Consider the following 20773-nt stretch of genomic DNA (forward strand, 5'->3'; position numbering starts at 1 on the left):
TCGTCGATGCTAACGTGCTCATGGGACTATCCTGGCGCGGGTGCTGCGTTGGCAGCGCCTGTGCCGTCGTCACCAGGGTGCTGCGCTGTTCGTGGAGCTCGTCGGCGTAACGCCGGAGTCCTACCTGGATTTGCAGCTGCTACGGCCGCGCAGGCACTGCCTCGCCATGCCGTAGCTTCTGCTTCCAGGCGCGGGTAAGATCTTCTGCTCCTCCTCCTTCTCATCACCATGCATGTGCGCCTCCATGCTACTGTACTTCTTCCTACTCTTGCTCCCAGGCTTCCTGATGATCCAAGGATCACACAGGGTCTTGCTGTTGTTGCCTATGCATTCTATGCTTCCTCTCTGCAAGCCCTGGCCAACTAAACCATCTCTGGTTACTGGCCAGGTGTATGCCGCTTGCTGTTCATGGCCATTGCTGCCCTTCTCCCTGGCTTCTTCCATGCTATGCCTTGCTGTGCCATGCTCAACATGCTACCTAGGCTTACTGGTGTCCTTTGCTTGCTTGTCTAGGTATATTGCTATGCATTTGCTTGCTGGTGATGCTTACTGTAATGCTATGCTATTACTGTGGCACTTGTGATGCTTGTGAGGTGCTTCTGTGCCTCCTATATGATCCCATGATCCATTGGATCAGTAGATCCTGGTAGCTAGACTCTCTGTGTTGCTTGGCTGCTGCTCTAGCCATTGGCTAGGCACTCTAGCTCTTGCTGGTTGCCAAATGGTTATCCTGTGATGCTTACTGGGAACTATTTCTCGCTCTGTATAACTTGTGATGCTACTGATGCTCTATCAGGGACTTATATGCATGCTTAGGGTTATCTGAGTTACTTGAGCTTGCAGTTATGCTTGGTTAATTAGCCTGGAGCAGTTGCTTCAGTAATCCTTCTGTGCATGTCATGTTGTTGCCATGTATTCAGTTCTATCAGTTATCCTTGATGAACCATGTGTTGGTTATGAGTTAACTGCATAATCTATTGCTTAAATGAATTCCAGTATGATTTTGGAATAGATTTCCGTGTCTGAACCTGTGTGGTGATGAAGACTCTCAGCCTGTGTGGCTTTGTTTGCATGTTAAGCTAGTATGTGACCTCAGTAGCTAGCTATTGCATCTGGTTGCATCCTATTTGGCTATTGGTTGGGTTTTATAAAATATGAACAAACTCCACAGTTGGGAATCATCTAGGTATATGCCCTGTGGATGCTTTTGATGAAAAATGGGTGAATCTGATGGTTGAACACATCATATGATGCTAGGTTAGCTAGTTGGCTACTGTTCTAGGGTTTTGGTGACATGGATAGCTAGCTCTTAAGCATATCCAGTAACCATTTTCTCTAGATCTTGGTCCGGCCTCTTCTGCCTGGCATCACTTGGTAATTACCAAATGATGATAAACCCAGTGGAGCAACCTGCTCCACACCACGTGTGTATGAGAATGCTTATGATGGATTGGATCATGAGATCCATCCAGGTATGCTGTATACCTTGCTCCAGCTCCAAGAAAGTAATTTTTTGTTGATGCAGTGCTTCTAGATGGTTGCTATGATCACAGCCCTTCACCTCCTAGCTCCTGGTTGATCTCCTCCTTAGGTCACCATGCTATATGGATGATTGGTTGTGGGTTGTGAGTGAATGGTTGGTTTCTGTGATGGTTGTTGCTGTTCTTGAGCAAGAACAGGATGAACTCTTCTCTTTTCCTCACTGGTTACTTGGTGAATGCTTATCGGGTCGACTGTGCATTATTTCTAGGGTTTCTGCCCTATTTATACTCCTGGTACTTCTTCTCTAGCCATGCCACACAAGCCTGGCTTGGCCTGGTGACTAGGCTGTGCCTTGCCTTGCTATTGCTTGCACAGCAACCCATGTGTTGTGAGCTCCTTTTGTGAAACTTGAACCCCTGTGGTCTGCTCAGGTTTGGTCTGCTGGTGATCCTATCCTGTGTTGTCCAAGTTTTGGACAAACACAAGTGTCATTGACACTTGGTTCATCCCTTGCTAGTGCTAACTGTTTTTACTAACCCTCTTGTACAGCTATTCTTTCTATTTTTGCAGGTTTCAAAGTTGGAAATGATCAAGAGACAATCTTCCAAGACATTTAGTGTAGATTTTAGTATAGATTATTTGTTGTAATCTTCTTTTTATTTTATTTACTTATTCATTCAATTCTTGTAATAAAGGATAAGGTAAAGACATTGTATGTGTGTATGATTATCAATAAAGCTCAAGGTTTACTTATGTGCTCATTGTATTTGTATAATTCTATTATAGATGATTTGTGTATTTATATTTCAATTTGAAATTCAAAGTCATTTGAATTATGAGTTGTATTTGAATTATGAATTCATATTTCATTTTCAATATTGCTTATCATTTACTCTTTTAGGTTTTTAAATTCAATATGACTTGTCAAATCAAATCAACTCCCAAATCAACAAGATTCAGAAGAGATCATGTCAAAATTCTTAATCTCTCGATGTCTAACCCTAATTGCAATTGAGAGAGAACCTCGATCCCTCTTAAGTTTTATGCAATAAGGCGCGAAAATTTCCCTCGTTTTGCGATGAAATGCACATCCCATTCCTAAATCTACCCTTCGATGTTCCTATGTTCTGAGTTAAGTTATTACACGAGATGTGTGCCTTTATAGCCTGGATAGGTCTGTTGAGGAGGACGTTCTGACTGGATGAGGTCGAACAAAGTTAGATGGGTACGTAGCGACAGGGGACAATATCATGCATGTTGCAACACACCTGGATTTTTCGTACTCGAAACGGTAGATTTAGAATTTGTGCATTCATTTGAAATTGTGCAAATTTCTTTCCCTTTGTTCAAAACCCAAAGTGATTGAAATCACTAGGTATTCTTGGTGATCTAGGAGTTATCATTTGGAATGTGGTTTGGTTTTGAGATAACCTTTGTGGATAATTTGTAGAAAAAGGAAAACATGGAAAAGAGAAATATAAATATCACATTTGAATTCAAAATGGAATTTGAATCTTATGTTCAAATTTTAATTCAAACTAAACATAATTTAAAATAAGGATATAGAACACAATTATCAATAAGAAAAATTACACTTTATTGATATATTGGACAATACATTCTTCATTACAAGGTTTGTAAGAATAAAAAAGAATTACAATAAAAAGAAACCTAAAACTAAACCTATTCTAAGTCTTATCTTCTATTCTTCATACCTACACACAAACAGAGACAAAAGAGAGGCTAACCGTTAAAGTTTTTCTTTCACCCTAAGGTGGGGCATTACAATGTTGGAGCTTAACATGGTATTACAGGAACCAAACCTGGAATACATATTATAACAACAGACCAAAGGCAGAACTGGAGTGACCAAATACAAGGCAAGGCTAATACATGATCAGCAACAACAGATTATAAAACAGTTGGAACCAGACCACACTGACCAAATGGACAAATAATGGCAACATGGAGACAACAACAAATCGGACAATAATTAAGATAAGTGGAGTAAACCATATAGTGCTAAGGTCATTCATAAAAGGCAAACAAAGTAGTGAAAATGATCTTGACACTAGCATCCAAGATCATTAAGAAAAGACATTGACAAATTAAACAATGAAGGCAATGGTAGAACAATGCAGCAATATACACTTGCGACATCACATAAAATAACCAATCTAAGATAAATATGGAGAAAGCCAAGCTTATCCTCAAGGGGGAATGGATAACCTTTGTGGTAACTTGAAGCACATGGGCCCCACTAGTGAGCAGCTTACACACAGATGCATGTGCTTAGGTGTGAGGAATAGAAATCAAGGCATAAACCTATATAATTAAGCAACAACAACAACACCTAGAGCTAGCAAACAACAAAGCAATCACTTGCGACTTATCTCACAAGGCAACCAGAGCAAATCCATGACTGTCATAGACAAAGAACACATCGGTGTTCTAGAAACCATCCACATCATCAACAGCAAAGATGGTGACATAGTAAATTAGGGAACAAGTGAAGCAGCTAGGAGGAGTATGGTATCTACAAGAAGCATGGTCATCGGATCTAGAAGAATAGCGCTACTCTCCAAATAGCAAGTTGATCCTTAGCTAGAGCAAAGTAGAATTCGCAAAGCGCTAGAACTGATCAAGTGGATCAAGTCCCAGGAAAGGGCTAACTAATTTTCTCTCTAACATATCTAGGTGTTGGAAGGGAGTGTTTTTCAGATCATCTATAGAGATCAAAGCATGGATATACTAACAGAAGCACCTACCAGAGAATAAGAACTACGCATTCATTGCACCAGGGCACAAGTATAAGCAAATCTAAGCTAAGCTAGTCTAAAAATCATCAGTGGTTGCTAGTAAATGCATATCAGATATCAACATTGATTAAAAACATCTATGTAACTTCAAAAGGAGGCGTCACACAGTATTAAAATCCTATAAAACCTTGCACCAGTGATGAACACATCAGTAGAACAAACACAAGCATCAGAGAGAAAACACTGTGAGTAAACCATGCTCAACAACTCTCTATATTTAAAACCACAGGTTTTCCTTCATTTCATAGTCCATTGAGATGCATATATAACCAAATCATCACCCCAGCAATAGCAAGGATGCAAATATGATAACCCACAGTAAACAGCCAGATAGGTAAAACTACCTAGAACATGTAAATATGACGCTTACAAGTTAACTGATGAAACTGAATAGCAGTATTCAGTTAACATTAACACTTATCTCCAACCACACACAGATGCAGCGAGAGCACACAGCCTAGTTATTATAACCTAATAAACAAGTTGTGTATAACGAGATAAGTAACCTTTTTTTCAAATCAAAACATTTAAACATGAGATATAGTTTTTGAGAGCTCATCACTACAATTCTGAAACAGATCGTCAATGGGATTAGCAGTTAATATAATTTCACGGTTGTCATAGCAACTTTTGGAGGAAATTGTACAAACTCACAACCAATGCAACCGTGGACCAACAATAGATGCACCATATATTTGCATTTCGGCAGTAGAATCTTTGGATACTCTTCGTTTGCATTTAACCAAAGTTTCATAGAGTCGCTCGAATTTATGCTCGGCTCAACCAATAGACTGGTCATTACCACCACACATAGCAACCATGGTAGTTGTGATTCATCGGAGGGGCTGTAACATTTACATGGGTGTTTCAACAGGGCTATCACCTCGCATGCCCACAAAAAACCAGGGCATGTTATGCCATGTATGTGATCAGAAGAACACTGTACACAGTTATAAACATTAGTGATGTACGTTTTTCACAGGCGATGCGTTGGAACACCGCCGTCTTCAGGCCCAGATTGCAAGCGACGACATGGAGAGCGCGCCAAGGAACAGGGCGACATATGCCATCAACTGCTGCCGCGTCGTTCCTGTCATTTTGCCACCCAAGAAATCGGCAGCAATGAGATCCACCAGCGCCATGTATATAAGTATGCCAGCTGACACAGCATCGAGGATGCCTTCAACCACTAGAGCCCTGGGGCTATTGGCGTTGTAGAATGAGGCCAAACCAGCCCCAGCAGCAATACCCGTCGGTGTTGTAATGGCAAAAAAGGACGCCATCAAAGCTGCTGAAAGGTTTTTAAATTGTGCCTGTTGGACAATAAATTGGTAATGTGTCAAATTTGATAATCTAGATGAGAATAACACATCGCTATAAATTTACCTATAGAGAACAATCGGGCAAAGTGCGAAAGAACAGTACAAGATAAGCAACCCACACAATTATCACATTAGCAAAGTCATACTCCAACATTTACTTGAATAGAGCAGCACATCTGAAGAGAAGAAAAATATAACAATATAATCTAAACAAATTAAGGATGCATGACGTGATCATTTACCAGTTTATTGCAGTGGTCAACCGTTCGAAATGTATAAAACTATCATTTTAGGTAATTTCAACAACAGGTAATGTTATGTTGTGATCCAATTTCATATATAGGAGGCTAACTTCTGATGAGTGAAGCAAGGCCGGTCGCTGGGAGGCTTGAGCCTAGTGGAGCGGAGGTTTGTGTCCACTCGGACGAAGCCTCCCGTCAACAGGTCGTCAGAAGTTAGTGTCTTTACATGAATTTGGATCACTTCATAACAGTAAATGAACACACCAAAACAATATTTTTAGAAACATCAATGGATGACTTGGAGCCATGTGGATGGTGCATATAAGGTCAGAACTCCCGAGTTTACATATACTGGTATAAAAGAAAACTATTTGAATGATCAGTACACAAACAGTAGAACAGTTAAAAGAAGCACACTTGCAGATACATAAGCAATTGAGTACAAATTGGGCTTCCCCGCAAAAAGTAAATCAAGCCAAATGTGTTCCAGCAGTATACGGTTGATACTGGTACCAATTGATTTAGTTGTACCACCAAATTATGTGGAACGACACATCAGCAAGATACTGAAACTAGCAGGAAAGTTAAATGCCCCAAAGGAACTTGCTGTACATCAAAAGAAGATTTTAATTTCAAACTAAGTAATTTACATATAAGTTTATCTACACACTGAAGTGCATTTGGTCTTGCGACTTGCAACTAAATGGTTGATACTTTCAACTCGATATACCAACTAGACAAAGAGTAATTTTGTCAACTTTTATTTTATTTTAGATATATTATTCCAAAACTTGATATCCGCAAATCACAACCTGAAATTTGAAGTAGGTAGACCATGTATTTGTTAAGGTCAGCTCCTCCATCCAATTAACAAGGGTGCAAAGCCTGACATGAAGAACTTAGAACTGCATGCAAACTCGACGAGTGACTCGCTGCATTTAACTTGTTTAACATCATCCAGGGGTGGATTCAACTCTCATGCTACAAAGGCTGCAGCCAACCAAGGATGAATGCTGTATATAATGAAGTTTTAGCTTCTTAATATTTCCTTTTGTCACTGAAAGCCTTGATATTTCTGAAGTTCTAATTCCTGAACTTGAAATTTGTAAGTTGTTATCCTTTTCTGTTGCATGTGATGCTAGAATTCGTAACTGTTGGTACTAAAATTCAAGGGCAGTTTTGTATCACAAGTTCACGCCAGAAGGTTGAATCACTACATGGAAAATGAAACTGCATATTGACGTAGTGCAAAAATAGACGCAGCAAAGTGTAAACAGTAGCAGCTGTGATAGTCTGAACAATTTCATTTTCAATTGCAATCGTAGCAATCCATACTGAATTCCTCACCTGCGCAATGCATCCACCAAGAGCAAAGCCCTCGAAGAACTGGTGGAAGGAGAGCGCCGCCACCAGCGGCCTGATAGTGCAGGGGCTCCGCGACACCCCTAGCGACAGCCCGATGATGACAGAGTGTGACACAATCCCCATCTCCAGTATCTACAAGAACCAAAATCAATATACCGATGCACTGCTTAAAACACTTGAGTCAGTAAGTGAACCGCAAGATGAGATAAACCACCTGTGACACCACGACGGAGCGCACGTGGTCTGACACCTCCCCATCCCGTCCTTCGGGTTGTTGCGCCAGGTCGTGACCGTGCGAATGTGAGTGGGGTTGCAAGAGCAGGGCCTTGCGCTCATCCTCTTGTACTACGACGGTGACCACGGTGATGTCTTCGTCGCTGGCACCGGCAGAGGTGGACGCGGCGAGCGCAGCAGCCGCGTCGGCCTTGGCCCTCGCAACCTCGTCACGGTGCTTGCCCTCATAGAACCTGGTGACCAGGACGTCGAGCACGAGCGTGGCGAGCGCGGCGAGCATGGCGACGAAGCCGGGGAAGGGGAAGCTGCGCCAGGGCGTGGCGGGGAGGCAGGGGCTGGAGAGCGCGTGGTCCGAGTCGTGCAGCATGTGCACGAACCCCGTGGCGAGGATCACGCCCGCCGCGAACGCCTTGGCGGTGACGAACGCGGCGCTGCCCGTCTGCACCGCGCGGCGCTTCCGCCCCGCGAGCGGCAGGCCGACTCCGATGACCCCGGCGAGGAGGATCGCCGCCATGGCCACCCACTTGAGCCTCAGCGCCGCCGCGTCGTCCTGGCACCCCGCGCCGTCGGCCTGCTCCACCTCGTCCGCGCACGTCGCCGCCGACAGCGACCCCGCGATGAAACCTGCGCGCACGGCAGGCCGCCATCATTATTCATTATTGTCGATCGGAGCAAACACCGCAAGAAAACGAAAACATAATGCTGTAACCTGTAAGTAATCTAATTTACCACTGCTTTTGCTGAGGAGGTCGCCGATGTGCCGGCCGAAGCCGGGGAGAACGGCTGCCATGGCTGGCTGGAGAATCCCGAACGGAACTGAATTCCTCGAGGAGGATAAAAAGTGTCGGGGAAAGATCGATTCTTAATCCACTTCCCTCCGCCTTTCTTTGCTGCGGTGGGTACCTTGCTTTGTTCGCACGTCGAAGCGCGCAGAGTGGAGGTGACTGGAGTCTGGGGAGAGAGAAGGGCGGCCGAAGTCGTAGGGTGGGAGAGAGATGTCGTCATGGTGGCACTGCGCCGAACATAGGTGGAGCGGACGCGATCCGTCGCCGATGTGGACGGTGCCGATTTAAATTTCACCTGGTACAAGGTCGCATCTCGCTGAACTCTGGGCCCTACCGGTCCGCAGAGTGGGGCCACGCGTCCTCTGTCCGGAAAAAGCGCGGCAGATAAATGCATTCCTCGGTTGGGCCCGGCTGCCGCTGTCGCGCTCACCGTCGATTCGATCGGTGGACGGTTGCGATCCTGCTCGACGACCGTGTGATCTCTTGGGGTTTTAATACTTGGGGGTCCCACGCACGGAAGGGCTCCTGCTTTTCCTACCCGGTTGTGGTGAACACAAGACACTTCCGTGTGGGCCATGATCGTTTGGGCCCTATTGTCAGTTTGGCAACGAGATAGAGAGCTGGTGTGTGGGACAGAGTCGTGGGGTTGTGGGAATCGATGTCGACATTGTGAGGTTACGAAGATCGCGGATCCGTGCGGCAGTTGGTCGTTCAGCAGCCCGCAACGGCAAACAGCTCGTTGTAGTATAGGCTTCATATGGATATGCCTGCCATATTGGGCCGACAATTACGGGCTAATTTTGGGGAGAGTTGCTCGGGACTACGGATGCAGTTCCCATTTGCGGCTCAACGCCAAGCCCAATAAGGTCACTTTTTTATTCTCCTTTTTTTTCGTTTATTTCTGATTATTTATTCTTTCTTTTGCGTTTATTTTACGTTTTGGTTTCATCATTCTTATTTCATTCTTCCTTTTTCTAGTACTACGTCTGTTCATAAAAGGATGTCAAAAATTTATCTAAATTTGGATGTATCTAGTCACTATTTAGTGTATAGGTACGTCCGAATTTTAATAAATCTCCGACATCCTTTTTTGGACGGAGGGAGTATGTTTTTTCGGTTGCTTCCTTTTTTTCCTTTGTCTGTTTCTTTTGAATTGTTCTACTTTTTCATTAATTTTTCTCCATACATGAACATTTTTTAAGAATGAAGATTGCTTCTGAAATATATGAACATTTCTTATAATCATGAAGAATTTTTCTGGTGTATGAGAATATTTATATACCATGAACAGCTTTACGAAATGCATGAAAATCTAAATTATGTTCTTGCATTTAAAAAAATTCATACATGACAAAGAATATATTGGTTTTATTAACACAAGGATGTTCACAGGGTTTGAAAGTTTTGTAGGGTTCTCAAAAATGTATCTCCACGGTTTCACTGATTTGAAATGTCCACTGCTTTGGCATGCACGAGTATTTCCTTTTTCAATATAAAATTGTATCTCATTATTAAACTCACAAGTCAAAAAATTAAAATATGAACATAAAGTTGATATATTTTAAAATAAATATGTATTTCCTCTGATCAAAAATAAATGAACAGATCTAGCCCAAACTTTATACTACATTAATACTAAATCACCGACAATTATAGATTAGAGACACATTTTTATTGGCCCGTGTTTGGCGTGGCCCTTGAAAGATCTCCCTTTGGTAGAGCTCATCTATTGAATGCAACAAACGGTCAAATAGGAGCTTCAAGCTCAGGGAACCAACGTTAATATATGTCGGGCCAATCTAACTCTGGACGGTACGTGCATCGCCTCATGGGTCTACCCATTTAACTTTTCTGGTTTTTGTGATTTTCAATTATGTTATCTTGGATGACGTGAAGCAATGCCTCTCATTTCCTCCTTTCATCTCTCTCTCTCTAGCCCGTGGAGTGTCTCCTTCCAGATCTCGGCTCTTGTCCATATCCTCTCTGGTAGCTTCGTCGACTGAAGACGTTGGGGGGGGGGGGGGGGGGGATATATTAGCTTACATATGGTTCGTAGTAGAAATCTCGGTCGTCTCTCTTGAGTGTGACAAACCGATGGCTTGCAAGAGCACGTATTCGTTAGAGCACGTTTTCGTGGAAGTATCATTTCTAGTTTTTATATCGATCTCAACAAGAAGCTTAGGAAAGTATTTATCTGAGATCTAGCAACATAGGATTAATATCATACACCTCGGGGTTGATGCTATAGTTTGTTTTTAGATAGGCATTCATGGGTGGGATAGAGTTTTTTCACATCCGCGAGTTGTATTGTATGTTGATATTCGCCCATTGCGTTTACCTGAAACCAGTAAACAACTTTTATTATAAAAATGATAAATAAATATGTAACTAGCGACAAGGACCAAACGCGGTTAGCTTTCTGGCAACAGCGCCAGAAAAATAGTTGATGACTACAAGTGCAAATGTATATATATATTGTAGCTAGTTTTAAAAGTTAGAGTATCGAACCACAAATATCTATTGGATAGAGGTATGTATGCCTCTCGTTACCCTTTATCAAAGAATACTTGAAAGTTGCCTTTGATTCCAGGTAGAAGCATTTTGAAAGAATTGTGTTTGGGTGTGATGCGCGTAGATGTACACGTCCGTTGGGAACCCCAAGAGGAAGGTATGATGCGCACAGTGGCAAGTTTTCCCTCAGAAAGAAACCAAGGTTTAATCGGACCAGTAGGAGTCAAGAAGCACGTTGAAGGTTGATGGTGGCGAAATGTGATGCGGCGCAACAACGAGGATTCCGGCGCCAACGTGGAACCTGCACAACACAACCCAAGTACTTTGCCCCAACGAAACAAGTGAGGTTGTCAATCTCACCGGTTTGCTGTAACAAAGGATTAACCGTATTGTGTGGAAGATGATTGTTTGCAAGAAAACGAGTAAAGAACAATTGCGGTAGATTGTATGCGATGTAAAGAATAGGACCGGGGTCCACAGTTCACTAGAGGTGTCTCTCCCATAAGATAAAAGCATGTTGGGTGAACAAATTACAGTCGGGCAATTGACAAATAGAGAAGGGCATAACAATGCATATACATGATATGATAAATATAGTGAGATTTAATCCGGGCATTACGACAAAGTACATAGACCGCCATCCAACTTGCATCTATGCCTAAAAAGTCCACCTTCGAGGTTATCATCCGAACCCCATTCGGTATTAAGTTGCAAAGCAACGAGACAATTGCATTAAGTATGGTGCGTAATGTAATCGACAACTACATCCTTAGACATAGAATCAATGTTTTATCCCTAGTGGCAACAGCACATCACAACCTTAGAACTTTACATCACTCGTCCCAGGTGTCAATGAAGGCATGAACCCACTATCGAGCATAAATACTCCCTCTTGGAGTTAAGAGTAAAAACTTGGCCGAGCCTCTACTAATAACGGAGAGCATGCAAGATCATAAACAACACATAAACAATAGATTGATAATCACCATAACATAGCATTCTCTATCCATCGGATCCCGACAAACATAACATATAGTATTACAGATAGATGATCTTGATCATGTTAGGCAGCTCACAAGATCCAACAATGAAGCACAATTAGGAGAAGACGACCATCTAGCTACTGCTATGGACCCATAGTCCGAGGGGTGAACTACTCACTCATCACTCCGGAGGCGACCATGGCGGTGAAGAGTCCTCCGGGAGATGAATCCCCTCTCCGGCAGGGTGCCGGAGGCGATCTCCTGAATCCCCAGAGATGGGATTCGCGGCGGCGGCGTCTGCGGAAGGTTTTCCGTATCGTGGCTCTCGGTGTCGGGGGTTTCGCGACGGAGGCTATAAGTAGGCGAAAGGGCAGGTCAAGAGGCGGCACGAGGGGCCCGAGGGACAGGGCCGCGCGGCCGGGGCTCGGGCCGCGCCGCCCTGTCACCCGGCCACCTCGTGGCCCCACTTCGACTCCCCTTCGGTCTCCTGGAAGCTTCGTGCAAAAATAGGACCACGGGCGGTGATTTCGTCCAATTCGAGAATATTTCCTTACTAGGATTTCGAAACCAAAAACAGCGAAAACAAGAATCGGCTCTTCGGCATCTTGTTAATAGGTTAGTTCCAGAAAATTCGTAAATACGACATATAATGTGCATAAAACATGTAGGTATCATCAATAAAGTAGCATGAAACACAAGAAATTATCGATACGTTGGAGACGTATCAAGCATCCCCAAGCTTAGTTCTGCTCGTCCCGAGCAGGTAAAACGATAACAAAGATAATTTCTGAAGTGACATGCCATCATAATCTTGATCATACTATTTGTAAACATATGTAATGAATGCAGCGATCAAAACAATGGTAATTACATGAGTAAACAAGTGAATCATAAAGCAAAGACTTTTCATGAATAGTACTTCAAGACAAGCATCAATAAGTCTTGCATAAGAGTTAACTCATAAAGCAATAAATCAAAGTAAAGGTGTTGAAGCAACACAAAGGAAGATTAAGTTTCAGCGGTTGCTTTCAACTTATAACATGTATATCTCATGGATATTGTCAACATAAAGTAATATAACAAGTGCAATATGCAAGTATGTAGGAATCAATGCACAGTTCACACAAGTGTTTGCTTCTTAAGGTGGAGGGAGATAGGTAAACTGACTCAACAATAAAAGTAAAAGAAAGGTCCTTCAAAGAGGAAAGCATCGATTGATGTATTTGTGCTAGAGCTTTTATTTTGAAAACATGAAACAATTTTGTCAACGGTAGTAATAAAGCATATGAGTTATGTAAATTATATCTTACAAGTTGCAAGCCTCATGCATAGTATACTAATAGTGCCCGCACCTTGTCCTACTTAGCTTGGACTACCGGATCTTTGCAATGCCATGTTTCAACCAAGTGTCACAAAGGGGTACCTCCATGCCGCCCGTACAAAGGTCTAAGGAGAAAGCTCGCATTTTGGATTTCTCGCTTTTGATTATTCTCAACTTAGACATCCATACCGGGACAACATGGACAACGGATAATGGACTCCTCTTTAATGCATAAGCATGTAGCAACAATTATTATTCTCATATGAGATTGAGGATATATGTCCAAAACTGAAACTTCAACCATGATTCATGGCTTTAGTTAGCGGCCCAATGTTCTTCTCTAACAATTTGCATGCTCCAACCATTAAGGTGATAGATCCTTCAGACAAGACGGACATGCATAGCAACTCACATGATATTCAACAAAGAATAGTTGATGGCGTTCCCCAGAAGCATGGTTATCGCACAACAAGCAACTTAATAAAAGATAAAGTGCATAAGTACATATTCAATACTACGATAGTTTTTAAGGCTACTTTGTCCCATGAGCTATATATTGCAAAGGTGAATGATGGAATTTTAAAGGTAGCACTCAAGCAATTTACTTTGGAATGGCGGAGAAATACCATGTAGTAGGTAGGTATGGTGGACACAAATGGCATAGTAGTTGGCTCAAGGATTTTGGATGCATGAGAAGTATTCCCTCTCGATACAAGGTTTAGGCTAGCAAGGTTATTTGAAGCAAACTCAAGGATGAAACGGTGCAGCAAAACTCACATAAAAGACATATTGTAAACATTATAAAACTCTACACCGTCTTCCTTGTTGTTCAAAACTCAATACTAGATATTATCTAGACCTTAGAGAGACCAAATATGCAAATCAAATTTTAGCAAGCTCTATGTATTTCTTCATTAATGGGTGCAAAGTATATGATGCAAGAGCTTAATCATGAGCACAACAATTGCCAAGTATCACATTATCCAAGACATTTTAGAATTACTACATGTAGCATTTTCCAATTCCAACCATATAACAATTTATCGAAGAAGAAACTTCGCCTTGAACATTATGAGTAAAGCCTAAGGACATATTTGTCCATATGCAACAGCGGAGCGTGTCTCTCTCCCACAAAGTGAATGCTAGGATCCATTTTATTCAAACAAAAACAAAAACAAAAACAAACCGACGCTCCAAGTAAAGAACACAAGATGTGACTCGAATAAAAATATAGTTTCAGGGGAGGAACTCGATGATGTTGTCGATGAAGAAGGGGATGCCTTGGGCATCCCCAAGCTTAGACGCTTGAGTCTTCTTAAAATGTGCAGGGATGAACCACGGGGGCATCCCCAAGCTTAGAGCTTTCACTCCTCTTGATCATAGTATATCATACTCCTCTCTTGACCCTTGAAAACTTCCTTCACACCAAACTTCAAGCAAACTCATTAGAGGGTTAGTGCACAATTAATAATTCACACATTCGGAGGTGACACAAACATTCTTTTCACTTCTGGACATTGCATAAAGCTACTGGACATTAATGGATCAAAGAAATTCATCCAACATAGCAAAAGAGGCAATGCGAAATAAAAGGCAAAATCTGTCAAAAACAGAACAGTTCGTAAAGACGAATTTTAAAATGGCACCAGACTTGCTCAAATGGAAAAACTCAAAACTAATGAAAGTTGCGTACATATCTGAGAATCACGCTCGTAAATTGGCAGATTTTTCCGAATTTTCTACAGAGACTTGTGCCAGAATTCGTGACAGACAGCAATGTTGTTTCTGCGCAGCGATCCCAAATATAACATCAATCTTTAACATAGAAACTTTACTTTGCACAAAAACATGATAAGGAGAGGTTGCTACAGTACTAAACAACTTCCAAGACTCAAATATAAAATAAAGTACTGTAGTAAAAACATGGGTTGTCTCCCATAAGCGCTTTTCTTTAACGCCTTTCAGCTAGGCGCAGAAAGTGCAAATCAAGTAACATCAAGAGTAGAAGCATCAACATCATAACTTGTTCTAATAATAGAATCAAAAGGCAACTTCATTCTCTTTCTAGAGAAGTGTTCCATACCTTTCTTGAGAGGAAATTGATATTTAATATTACCTTCCCTCATATCAATAACGAGCACCAACAGTTCGAAGAAAAGGTCTTCCCAACACAATAGGACAAGATGCATTGCATTCGATATCCAAGACAACAAAATCAACGGGGACAAGGTTATTGTTAACCGTAATGCGCACATTATCAATCCTCCCCAAAGGTTTCCTTTTAACATTATCGGCAAGATTAACATCCAAATAACAATTCTTCAATGGTGGCAAGTCAAGCATATCATAAATCTTTTTAGGCATAACAGAAATACTTGCACCAAGATCACATAAAGCATTACATTCAAAGTCATTGAATTTCATTTTAATGATGGGCTCCCAACCATCTTCTAACTTTCTAGGAATAGAAGTTTCAAGTTTTAGTTTCTCTTCTCTAGCTTTTATGAGAGCATTTGTAATATGTTTTGTAAAGGCTAAATTTATAGCACTAGCATTAGGACTTTTAGCAAGTTTTTGTAAGAACTTTATAACTTCAGAGATGTGGCAATCATCAAAATCTAAATCATTATGAGCTACAGCAATGGGATCATTGTTCCCAAGATTGGAAAAAATTTCAGCGAGCTTTATCACAAGCAGTTTCAAGTAGTTTTAGCAATTTCGAGTGCAGTTTTGTACGCTTTGCACTAGGAGTAGAAACATTGCCAACACCAATTATTTTACCATTGATAGTAGGAGGTGCAGCAACATGTGAAGAATTAACATTACTAGTGGTGGTAATAGTCCAAACTTTAGCTACATTATTCTCTTTAGCTAGTTTTTCATTTTCTTCTCTATCCCACCTAGCACGCAATTCAGCCATTAATCTTATATTCTCATTAATTCTAACTTGGATGGCATTTGCTGTAGTATTAATCTTATTATCAATATCATCAGGTTTAGCAGCCATTTTATTAATTAAGGAGGATTGTGATGCGGACATGTATGAGATTCGGGTTTCAGCATTTGAAATTTTAGTTTGCAGACCAGAAATCTCCCTATTCAAGTTTTCAAGTTGAATTCCTATATTTTTCAACAAGGTAGATTGTTCATTCATAGTTTTAGTAAACAATTGATTTTGCTCATATTGTGATTGCATAAAGTTTTTAGTGGATCTTTCAATTTCTAGCATCTTTTCCTCATATCTACCATAAGTATTACCATAATCATTACCACTAGCAGCTCTTTCACCTGACTTGGGATCATGTTTTGCCCTTCCACTCTCACTTGAAGCTCATATTGAACTCGGCCAGGTACAACAGCTGCTAGCCGAGGTGGACATTTCGGAAAATTCTGTGGACACGAGATCCTTCGTCTGGGGTACAGATCAGTATACCTCAGCTAAGTTCTATCATTTCCTTTTCGCTGCGGTGCCCACTGATATGGCGATTCGGGCCATCTGGAAATCCAAATCATTGCCTAAACTCAAAGTCTTCATCTGGCTCCTTTTTCGGGATAGACTGAATACATACGATGTCATGTTACGGCGGCATTGGCACTTGGACTCAGGCTCAGCGTGTGTGCTTTGTGATACCTCAAGTTTAGAGTCCAGGGACCATCTATTCTTTGATTGCACTTATGCTAAGGATTGTTGGGATACTTGTCAGGTGGTTTGGGACACTAGTCTACCGATCTCTGATCGTTTCATCTCTGCTCGCGCTAGCTTTGCTGGTCCTTGCTTCATGGAGTTATTTTCTTGTGTCACTTGGAACATTTGGAAGGAAAGGAACGAGTTCATCTTCAAGCACAGGCCCCCTTCTCTTGCTCGCTGGAAAGTCAGGACTCAAAGTGATATTTTGTTGCATCGCTATAGAATTAAGCCTACCCTTATTCAACCGCTGGTTGATTGGGTCTTTCAAACTTTTGTGTAATTTATGAATACTCTTTTCCACTTCCTTCCACCATGATGTAACTCTCTGGTTTCTGTTTGGCTCTGTGCCCCATTATTAATAAAAAAATCACACCGTAGGGGATTCCCCTACGGTAACATAGTCAAAAAAAAATCATTACCACTAGCAGGATATGGCCTATAGTTATTACCAGAGTTGTTCCTATAAGCATTGTTGTTGAAATTATTATTTTTTAATGAAATTCACATCAACATTTTCTTCTTGAGCAACCAATGAAGCTAAAGGAACATTATTTGGATCAACATTAGATCTACCATTCACAAGCATAGACATAATCACATCAATCTTATCACTCAAGGAAGAGGTTTCTTCAACAGAATTTACCTTCTTACCTTGTGGAGCTCTTTCCGTGTGCCATTCAGAGTAATTTATCATCATATCATCAAGAAGTTTTGTAGCCGCCCCCAAAGTGATGGACATAAAGGTACCTCCAGCAGCTGAATCCAATAAATTCCGCGAAGAAAAATTTAGTCCTGCATAGAAGGTTTGGATGATCATCCAAGTAGTCAGTCCATGGGTTGGGCAATTCTTTACCAAAGTTTTCATTCTCTCCCATGCTTGAGCAACATGTTCGAGTATCTAATTGCTTAAAATTCATTATGCTACTTCTCAAAGATATAATTTTAGCGGGAGGATAATATCTACCAATAAAAGCATCCTTACATTTAGTCCATGAATCAATACTATTCTTAGGCAAAGATAGCAACCAATCTTTAGCTCTTCCTCTTAATGAGAAAGGAAACACTTTCAATTTAATAATATCACCATCTACATCCTTATACTTTTGCATTTCACAAAGTTCAACAAAATTATTAAGCTGGGCAGCAGCATCATCAGAACTAACACCAGAAAATTGATCTCTCATAACCAGGTTCAGTAAAGCAGGTTTAATTTCAAAGAATTCTGCTGTGGTAGCAGGTGGAGCAATAGGTGTGCATAGAAAATCATTATTATTAGTGGTTGTGAAGTCACACAACTTAGTATTTTCAGGGGTATTCATTTTAGCAACGGTAAATAAAACAAACTAGATAAAGTAAATGCAAGTAACTAATTTTTTTATGTTTTTGATATAGAGAGCAAGACAGTAAATAAAGTAAAACTAGCAACTAATTTTTTTGTGTTTTGTTTAGGTGCAGCAAACAAAGTAGTAAATAAAATAAAGCAAGACAAAAACAAAGTAAAGAGATTGAGAAGTGGAGACTCCCCTTGCAGCGTGTCTTGATCTCCCCGGCAACGGCGCCAGAAAAGTGCTTGATGCGCGTAGATGTACACGTCCGTTGGGAACCCCAAGAGGAAGGTATGATGCGCACAACGGCAAGTTTTCCCTCAGAAAGAAACCAAGGTTTAATCGGACCAAGTAGGAGTCAAGAAGCACGTTGAAGGTTGATGGTGGCGAAATGTGATGCGGCGCAACAACAGGGATTCCGGCGCCAACGTGGAACCTGCACAACACAACCCAAGTACTTTGCCCCAACGAAACAGTGAGGTTGTCAATCTCACCGGCTTGCTGTAACAAAGGATTAACCGTATTGTGTGGAAGATGATTGTTTGCAAGAAAACAAGTAAAGAACAATTGCGTAGATTGTATGCGATGTAAAGAATAGGACCGGGGTCCACAGTTCACTAGAGGTGTCTCTCCCATAAGATAAAAGCATGTTGGGTGAACAAATTACAGTCGGGCAATTGACAAATAGAGAAGGGCATAACAATGCATATACATGATATGATAAATATAGTGAGATTTAATCCGGGCATTACGACAAAGTACATAGACCGCCATCCAACCGCATCTATGCCTAAAAAGTCCACCTTCGAGTTATCATCCGAACCCCATTCAGTATTAAGTTGCAAAGCAACGTACAATTGCATTAAGTATGGTGCGTAATGTAATCGACAACTACATCCTTAGACATAGAATCAATGTTTTATCCCTAGTGGCAACAGACATCACAACCTTAGAACTTTCCGTCACTCGTCCCAGTGTCAATGAAGGCATGAACCCACTATCGAGCATAAATACTCCCTCTTGGAGTTAAGAGTAAAAACTTTGCCAGAGCCTATACTAATAACGGAGAGCATGCAAGATCATAAACAACACATAAACAATAGATTGATAATCACCATAACATAGCATTCTCTATCCATCAGATCCCGACAAACACAACATATAGTATTACAGATAGATGATCTTGATCATGTTAGGCAGCTCACAAGATCCAACAATGAAGCACAATTAGGAGAAGACGACCATCTAGCTACTGCTATGGACCCATAGTCCAGGGGTGAATGATGTCTACGGGTGCTTCTATTCTTGTAGACAGTGTTGGGCCTCCAAGAGCAGAGGTTTGTAGAACAGCAGCAAGTTTCCCTTAAGTGGATTACCCAAGGTTTATCGAACTCAGGGAGGAAGAGGTCAAAGATATCCCTCTCATGCAACCCTGCAACCACAAAGCAAGAAGTCTCTTGTGTCCCCAACACACCAAATACACTTGTAAGATGTATAGGTGTACTAGTTCGGCGAAGAAATAATGAAATACAAGTAATATGGATGTATATGAGCAGTAGTACGGCGCCAGAAAATAGCTTGCTGGCGTGCAGTTGATGGTAGTAATATTGCAGGAAGTAAACATGCAGTAGTAACGCAGCAGCAGTAATTCAGTAAAACAGTAACAAGCAGTGATAGCAGTATTTAGGAACAAGGCCTAGGGATTAGACTTTCACTAGTGGACACTCTCAACATTGATCACATAACAGAATAGATAAATGCATACTCTACACTCTCTTGTTGGATGATGAACACATTGCGTAGGATTACACGAACCCTCAATGCCGGAGTTAACAAGCTCCACAATTAAATGTTCATATTTAAGTAACCTTAGAGTGTAAGATAGATCAATACGACTAAACCAAGTACTAACATAGCATGCACACTGTCACCTTCACGCTTATGTAGGAGGAATAATACACATCAATACTATCATAGCAATAGTTAACTTCGCAATCTACAAGAGATCATGATCATAGCATAAACCAAGTACTAACACGGATGCACACACTCGTCACCATTACATCGTGCAGGAGGAATAAAACTACTTTAATAACATTGCTAGAGTAGCACATAGATAAATTGTGATACAAAACACATTGCAATCATAAAGAGATATAAATAAGCACTTCACTACGCCATTCATAACGATGAATAAGTATTCCGTGAAATATAGCCTAAGAGACCCACACGGTGCACACAATGTCACCTTTACACACGTGGGACAAGGAGTCTCCGGAGATCACATAAGTAAAACTCACTTGACTAGCATAATGACATCTAGATTACAAGCATCATCATATGAATCTCAATCATGTAAGGCAGCTCATGAGATTATTGTATTGAAGTACATAGGAGAGAGATGAACCACATAGCTACCGGTACAGCCCCGAGCCTCGATGGAGAACTACTCCCTCCTCATGGGAGCAGCAGCGGTGATGAAGATGGCGGTGGAGATGGCAGCGGTGTCGATGGAGAAGCCTTCCGGGGCACTTCCCGCTCCGGCAGGGTGCCGGAACAGAGACTCCTGTCCCCCAGATCTTGGCTTCGCGATGGCGGCGGCTCTGGAAGGTTTCGCGTACCGTGGCTTCCTCCCCAAGGGTTTTCGATGCAGGGGCTTTATATAGGCGAAAGGGCAGCGTCAGAAGGTCGAAGGG

At 41.6% G+C, this 20773-nt stretch overlaps 1 protein-coding gene across 1 annotated transcript; it reads right to left on the reverse strand.

Annotated features, from left to right (window-relative positions):
* Window positions 1-4980: 4980 nt before the first annotated feature.
* On the reverse strand, window positions 4981-8424 carry LOC124649613 (zinc transporter 7-like). The gene is made up of 4 exons (XM_047189211.1): window positions 8194-8424; window positions 7445-8088; window positions 7213-7362; window positions 4981-5614 (listed from the first exon to the last, which is right to left on the reverse strand). The coding sequence occupies exons 1-4, from the start codon at window positions 8252-8254 to the stop codon at window positions 5309-5311; spliced, it is 1161 nt and encodes a 386-aa protein (XP_047045167.1). The 5' UTR covers window positions 8255-8424; the 3' UTR covers window positions 4981-5308.
* Window positions 8425-20773: the final 12349 nt, after the last annotated feature.

The sequence above is a fragment of the Lolium rigidum genome, chromosome 4 (genome assembly GCF_022539505.1).
Source record: "Lolium rigidum isolate FL_2022 chromosome 4, APGP_CSIRO_Lrig_0.1, whole genome shotgun sequence".
NCBI lineage: Eukaryota > Viridiplantae > Streptophyta > Magnoliopsida > Poales > Poaceae > Lolium > Lolium rigidum.

What these genes read in the sequence shown, in the direction of transcription:
- LOC124649613 (XM_047189211.1), bottom strand. Translation starts at nt 8,254, where the DNA reads ATGGCAGCCGTTCTCCCCGGCTTCGGCCGGCACATCGGCGACCTCCTC. An exon ending in GCTCCGTCGTGGTGTCACAG is followed by an intron (nt 7,363 to 7,444) that starts GTGGTTTATCTC and finishes TGGTTCTTGTAG; the next exon opens with ATACTGGAGATGGGGATTGT. An exon ending in TTGGTGGATGCATTGCGCAG is followed by an intron (nt 5,615 to 7,212) that starts GTGAGGAATTCA and finishes ATTGTCCAACAG; the next exon opens with GCACAATTTAAAAACCTTTC.